The sequence below is a fragment of the Pygoscelis adeliae genome, unplaced genomic scaffold (genome assembly GCF_000699105.1).
Source record: "Pygoscelis adeliae isolate BGI_AS28 unplaced genomic scaffold, ASM69910v1 Scaffold85, whole genome shotgun sequence".
NCBI lineage: Eukaryota > Metazoa > Chordata > Aves > Sphenisciformes > Spheniscidae > Pygoscelis > Pygoscelis adeliae.
This window is the reverse complement of record NW_008824900.1, coordinates 6497602-6505075: the sequence shown is the minus strand read 5'-3', so window position 1 is coordinate 6505075 and position 7474 is coordinate 6497602. Positions and strand designations below refer to the sequence as shown.

General features: G+C 36.8%; 1 protein-coding gene across 2 annotated transcripts in view; it reads left to right on the top strand.

The window, feature by feature from the left end:
- Nucleotides 1-790: 790 nt before the first annotated feature.
- Nucleotides 791-7474, top strand: part of KIAA0430 (KIAA0430 ortholog) — a 25373-nt gene continuing 18689 nt past the window's right edge. For both annotated transcript variants that reach the window (XM_009324772.1, XM_009324771.1), the window contains exons 1-5: nt 791-1000; nt 2652-3320; nt 4334-4508; nt 5976-6202; nt 7105-7222. In XM_009324772.1, the coding sequence (XP_009323047.1) occupies nt 854-1000; nt 2652-3320; nt 4334-4508; nt 5976-6202; nt 7105-7222 (1336 nt within the window). In that variant the 5' untranslated portion in view covers nt 791-853. The remainder of the gene's footprint in view (nt 1001-2651; nt 3321-4333; nt 4509-5975; nt 6203-7104; nt 7223-7474) is intronic.

Genomic DNA, 7474 nt, shown 5'->3' with positions numbered 1-7474 from the left:
TAAAAAAAAAATCATACTTTTGTGGTTAAAAATAATGCTGGGGCAAATGTAATGCTATGGAATGTATTCCATGATTATTGCGTTTAACGTTAAATGCAAAAAGCCTGAAGGAGTGTAGGCTAATGAATGCCATACATAGTTGGAGGGTAAGAAGACTTCATTGCTAATCATAGTTTTTCTGGTACAGTGTGGCTGGGTCTTAAACAAGTTGCTTGGCTTCTTTGTGGTTCTGTACAGCTAAATTGATGTGGTGTGCTGTGGGGCAGCTTGAGAATTAATAGAAGTATTTGTAAATAATTTTAATAATTTAAAGCTCTGTTTAAATGCTAAATGCTGTGTGCTTAATACAGTTATATATAGTTTTGTTAGCCAATGAAAAAACAATGAATATGCAGTTTAATTCTTTTAGCTGAGTTCAGTTGCACCTATTTTGTATTTACTGATGAGCTGTTCTTGAAATCCTACCTCCTGGCTGTCCTTTCTAGGAGAATGCACTGAAAGCTTCAGGGAATTACTTCACGTCAGCAGCAATGCATTTCTGGGACTCTGTAGCTAATGCCATGGACTTAAATGGTGTTTTTCTGGAGCTGCCTCACCTGTGCTGCAGGTCATGAGGAATATTCCTGTATTAAACAGGAATAGTCAAAGCCATGTCCCATATGCATAATTAATTTAACATAAATAATGCAGGTTCAGTGATCTAGCAGTAGTGGAATTCATAAGACCACCATGGTTTTTCTCTGTCTTACCTTAAAAGTTATTTAAAACATGCTTTTTTTTTTTTCTCTTTAGCAGGTGGGAAGAATGAAAGGAAGGGGGGATGAAAGAATGTTGAACCTTTTTGTTTGGCTGTATGATGGAAGGAAACAGGACAGAGAACCTCTGCAATAGGTCATTTGGATGGCTTCAGCGACAAGAGAATGATGCTAAACCATGGCTCTGGAAACTTTCTAATTGCTTTTCTGCTGCTGAAAAGTCTTTGCCTTGCAGTGCAAAAACGGTAATTCATTGCTTTACTAAAAGCATAGTTGATATCCTGGTACAGAGCGGTATAACTAACTGCAGTGTTATTGCTGACTAAAGGGGGCAAGCGGGGAGGGGAGAAAGAGGAGACAGTAGTTACCATGGTAAGTACAAAATCTACCTGGGAATTTAAGGTCTTTAGTTGTGTTCACAGCGCTCTCATCAATGTTGGTGAAAGCAGGCAAGTTACTTTGCTTGACAGGCTTTACTCTCGACAGCTCTGTTTGGAATAATACAACTGACTGCTTAAAAAGTGTATAAGGCAGCTTGTTGAAAGCTCTGTGAAGCTATTGCTGAAGAGTAGAGTAGGAAGTAGTCTTCACACTTCCAGATTTTTACCAATTTAGTTTGGAGGCAAATTAAATTTTTCTGAATTATTACTATATAGTAGTTACAGCAATTGTGGATACTGTTCTTCATGAATGTCTAATTTTTCTTTGTTTCCATTTCTTTAAATGTTCCTGTTCTGTAACTGTATATGATTCTATACGTTTAAGATGCAAAGTGCTAAGGAATAGGAGGAATAGTACAACACAATGACTTACTTGAGCAAGCAAACTCCAGTGGTTAAGTAACACTCGTTCATGCGTGTTCAATCTGACTTTCAGTAAAAGACATGGGGGAAACAGACGAGCATGTATCCTGTTGTGTTGCTGTTCTCATGCATCAGGGATTAGGAAGGGAGCTGCCATAAATTCTGGAATTTAACATATAAACCGGTTCCAGAGAGATTTTTGGCAGAGTGTATCTTCAATTCATAAGATGTGGCATCAGGTAGAGAGGAGTGGTTTTGAACTTGGTGATCAATTATTCATTACTGTGTAGTAGGAAATGCATTAAATGGAATGTGGAAAGTGAAAGTTGTTCCAAAGTACTGGCCTAAAGCTCTGGAGCAGAGTGTTGTATGCAGGTTAGCTCTACTGACCTTGACTGTTCTGGTGCTGCTTATAATCTTGCTTAGTTTTCACTGCTGCCATTTAAAAAAAAAAACCACCTGTATTTCTGTCTATGCCTTTATGTCTGTACATCTTGATATCTTAAATCAGAGTAAGCAAAAGGCACTTATAGTCATTGTGAAAACTTAGTCTTCTCTGTCCTCTGTTAGTTTACTTGCTTGATATAACTTCTAATTTTTTAAAGTCTTAGTCTTTTAATGTATTACTTCTAAAACTTTAATACAATTTTAAAGTCTTTATTCAAAGTAAAAGATGATTACTTATGTACCTCCAAACTGTGGGGTTTTTTTACTTTGTCTCATCCATCTGTGTTTGCTCTTAAAAGAAATAAATCTTTTTTTGCTTTGCAATTGCAGAGTATCTCTTAGCCTAACAATTTTCTGCTTTTCAAATTCTGTTTTACAGACCCATTGTTATTTGGTTTATAGCTTTTTGGTTTTGTTGCTTCCAAAATCCACTGATACAATATGCCTCAGGCAGGCACACATAACTGGCATGTTTCTTTTAATATTTTACATGTTCAGACAATGAGGTAGTAGTAATGATAAAGATAACATTTTTCAGAATTTCTGTTATTGTCAAAATTGTAACAGACTAAAAATAAGCTTGTTTATACTATGAAATTGTTGGCTTATTTATGTATCTGAATGTAACTGAGCTTTCATTTTGCAGAAGGATTACATGGAGAACAAGAAAGCTGCTGTAGAATTGAAGGATGCTTCATCTCCTCGTAATGCTGGCTCTAAACTGTTTCCAGCAGTACCGCTTCCTGATGTTCATCCTCTTCAGCAACAGCAAATACAGCTTTCACCTGGCCTGAAAGTAAGCTGCTGTGCTCATGGTGCTGACTCTTCTTGTACTCCACAAATGCATTGTGGTGGTGGTGGTGGTAACTTGATTCACCCTGGCACAATATTAGACTCAAAAAGCACTGGGACGATTACTTGTCAAGTAGGGTCAGGATTTGCTTATCAGTCTGCATCTTCACTGAAGAACCCTCCAGCTAGAAGCAATTTGGCAGGCATTGCGAGTGAGTTCCCTGGCATGTGCGTAGAAAACAGTGTCTCTTCCTGTCAACATCTGCCCTGTTGCGGAAAACTCCATTTCCAGTCCTGTCATGGTAACGTGCACAAACTGCATCAGTTTCCAGCCCTTCAGAGCTGCACCTCTTCTGGCTATTTTCCTTGTTCTGAATTCACAAGTGGGGCTACAGGCCACTTGGATGAGCATATTGCACAGTCGGAGCTAACATCACGTGTGTGCGCCAACCCTTTGCACCTAAACATGGCACCTTCAGTTTGTTTAAAGGGATCTCACTACTGCAATGACTGCTTGAGCAAGGTTTGTACACATCACATTTCTCATTCATTAAGCATGGTATATGGTTAGTGTTGAAATAATGTCACTTGAGCAAAACACTGGCTTCCATGGGTTGCAGCTTGCATCCTCCTAGTTGGTGATGCACAGTCCAAATGTACCAGATACCCTTTTTTCTGAAGTAACATTCAGTTTGATAGGAAGACAAAAGATGCTATCACAATGTTTAGCTTACAGGGGATCTGTAATGTACTCAGTCAGAATTTTGACTGGATTTGAAAGACAGTTATCTCTTCTTGACAGCTCCAATTAAAATGTTCTGTAGTAGTGACTCTGAGAAAGGGCTAACAACAGTTAACACGTACCCTTGGGCAGCTGATCAATAAAGGTGAATTTGTGAGGCAGGTGAAGTGTTCGATGCTATAAGGATATTCTAGTTTTGGTTTGGTTTGATAGGTCTTAGTTCAGTCTTCCCAAATTCGTAATTTATACTTCAATATGAATTTGGTATACCTTAGAACTGATTAAAACTGTGCCTGAATTTTAATAGGAATTTCAAGTGAAATAATGTACTCAGCTTTGCAAGATGTGTTACTTAAACTTCCAAATTTGAGTTTCCAATATAAAAGTGAAATGTCTTCATTTCAATAAACTAAATGGTGAATTGAGTATGTTTGGAATTATGACCACTATTCGGGGGGGAGAGAGGTGATTCAGCCTTGTACTCTTAACTGTGCTGATTTCACATGCTATAGACTTTTTTAAGAATACATATTAGTACTTTGTAAAGATGGCATTTCTCAATGTGCAGAGTTTAATACAATCTTTCCTTGCATTTGGAAATCTAGAGCTAAGTATGCTAGGAAAGACTCTAGGATAGAAGCTTCCTTCATGCAGTGATACTGTTAATTAACTTTGTAGAGTACATCTGAACTTGCATTTGTTGCAGAAGGGAAACTGAGTGTTTCTAGCATGGAATAGTATGTGTTAATATTGTATACTAAATGAACATGTATTTTGAAAAAATGTCCCAACAGCCAACTAGAAACAGCGTAGTTGATGCTGCTAAAGTCTGGCCAAATATTCCTCCTCCAAGTGCACAGACTGCACCTGTTCCTATCCCAATTTGCAACGGCTGTGGAACCAAAGGAACAGGAAATGAGAAGAGTTTGCTACTGGCAAGCAGCCTTGGCAAATCACCACAGAAATATGGTAAACCACATTTGTTTGAAACTTGCACTTAGTGGATGTCCTCCTTAAATACTGTTGCACATGAAGAGTTCTCTTAAATTGCACTGTTCTCTAGAAAATTCTATAAAGTCATAGAAGACTAAACAGTAAAAAAAACCTTGTTTCTGTTTTGCAAAGTCATAACTTGGATTTATATGTTTTGACTACCTAGTTAATGTACTGTATTGTTTGCACAGTTTTCATTTTTTTTACTGTTATATTTTTTACCATTTTAAGAACTAGAAAAAGAAATTTGAAGGACTTGGAAGCTATTTCGTTCTAGAGGTGTATAAAGATATTATCTTCAACCATACTTTGAAAAGCATTTTCTTAGTCTGTAGTGTCTATCGTCACTTCATATGCAGTAAAGGTGTACTGTTTATAATGACTATAGTTTTTTTCAGTGTTATTGAGAGGAAAATATTGTGTGAAATAATTACGTGGTCTTTCTACAGTGTTAATACTGCTTCAATTACAAAATCATAGCTAGTATGAAAGTTATAAACTTAAAAAAAGTCATTGAAGAATAAGAAATTGGATAGTCTTATTATCATTTTAAGACTACACCCATTTTTAGGGTGCAACACCCCAATTAAGTGTCCTTACAAAATGCAATTCCAGTGAATCTTGTAAAAGAATAACTAGTTAACATATACCCTAACAAATATGTTGTCTGTTGTGCTTAGTTTTATATTCTCAGCTAACTTTAATTCTTAGCTTGTTTTTGACCTGCGAGGATTCTGTGTCATTCCTCATGTTTCTCTTCTAGTTGTTCTGTGGGGGTGGAATGGGTGTATAATGTTAATTCAAAATTAAATAGATACTCAGAGTGCTGAAACACCAGAAACTTTATTTGCACTTCTTAGCCTGTAATAGCAAAACCTCTTAACCTCATTCTCCTGAACTGCAGGATACCTTTGTGTTTGTTCCATACTGCCTTAATTTCCTATAATTGCTGTCACTATACTGGTAATCTCATCCAGTTTGTTTAGAGTCTCTGTCTAATGCACACTGTAAATTTGAACAGCTTTCGTGTTTCACTTCTGTTACTGATATAGCACCTGCTGACTTTAGTGTGACACAACTTCAGACAATTTTCATGGCACATGTCGCTTCAGCATTCGATAACCTTTTTTTTTTTAAATACATCACATGGTTGTTTGAGAGTTTAAAAGTAAAGCTGAAGTTGTCTTGCATCTTTATCCTAACTTAACAGTGACTAAATTTCTGTTTTAGACTGATTTGAGGTATAAACCTTCTCCCTTAAAAAAAACTTTGAAAACACGTGGTTTGTTTTCTTAGATTCCTTAAGAAAATAAAACTGAACTTGCATTCCTGGGCTTGTTGTTCTCTAAAACATAAAGCTTCCCATGTGCAAAGTTTATAGTATGCTAAGTTTAACGTTTTTTGTATTTGGAGATTAAAATGAGCTGTGTTAAACCTGTACAGGGTCTCCAGAAGTTGCATTAACAGGCCAAGTTCTGGAAAATTTGCCCCCCATTGGAGTCTTCTGGGATATTGAAAACTGTTCAGTTCCCACTGGCCGTTCAGCTATAGCAGTTGTACAGAGGATTCGTGAAAAGTTTTTTAAAGGTCACAGAGAGGCAGAATTCATCTGTGTGTGTGACATTAGTAAAGAAAATAAAGAAGTTATTCAGGAGCTAAACAACTGCCAGGTATCAAAATAGCATCTACTTGGTGTTCTTGCTTGAGAATGTGTACTCTGAGTGTGCTAATATTGATTCCTGTTCACTAAAGCTTTATGTTAGTTTCTGTGGTTTTTAGTGCATGAGCTTATAATTAGTTTATGGGTGGGGTCTTTAATGCTGGACTTCCCTGGTGTGATATCTTTTAAAACTGAAACTGCGTTCCATTATATGTAGATTACTGTTTTAGCTTTAGTTTTAGTGTTTGCAGAGGATTTTTTATTTCATCCAGTAATAAATGGTGGTGGTGTTTCTAGTGGAGTTCTTCAAATCTGTGACTAATTCATTAACCTAAAAGAACTATGATTCTGTGAACTTCACTTTTTTTTTTTACTTTAGAGAATACTGTACTGATTAGTGAGGACACTTGTAAATTAGTGGTATTGATTGGGACACCTTTAACACTACGTATTTTTCCATCAATGCCTTTTTCTTGGTATTTTTAAAAACTTTTTGTCCAGGTTTCTAAGTCAGAAATTCCCTTCCCACCCCCTAAATTACAGATATGATAACAGGTTGACAGTTTATCTGTTTGTGTGAGGTAAAATGAATTGGTAGTGAGTACTTGCTATGTTTGTCACCCCTCTATTTTAAATGAGGGTTTATGGAATGTTTTTAAGGTATGTAAATTTTGATCTTTCACACAGAACAGCAGAAGTCATTCCTAAGACATTGCTGAACAACTAGGGTTGAAGTTCATTGCTCATTAGAACAGTTTGAGATCCATACATGTTGTATTTCATGCATGTGTGCATTAATTTATCTAAATACAAGGGGCATGTGAAAGCTTGTATTTATTTTTTTAAATTAACGTAAGCAAGCAGGGTTCACATTCAAGCTCTTCTTTAAAGCATATCTATGTATTTCCACAGGTGACTGTTGCACACATCAATGCTACAGCAAAGAATGCTGCTGATGACAAACTCAGACAGAGTCTTAGGAGATTTGCTGATACACATACTGCACCTGCCACCGTGGTTCTTGTGTCAAGTAAGTGTCTGTGGTACTCATCTACAGCGCAGAATTCAGTTCCTCTCTTCAATAGTACTTCTGCATATGACGCTATTCTGCTTTCCAAGGGTGGTGTTTAGAAGCAGCTTTAACGGAATTGCTCAAGAATTCTTAATGATGTCAGTGGCAGCAAGGGAAAAGTAGGGACAGTGAGATGAGAACTTGGCTTAGTTAAATCGCACTGGAATCTGATGTCTTGTTGAGTGTCAGTAGGTATGTGTATATATACTG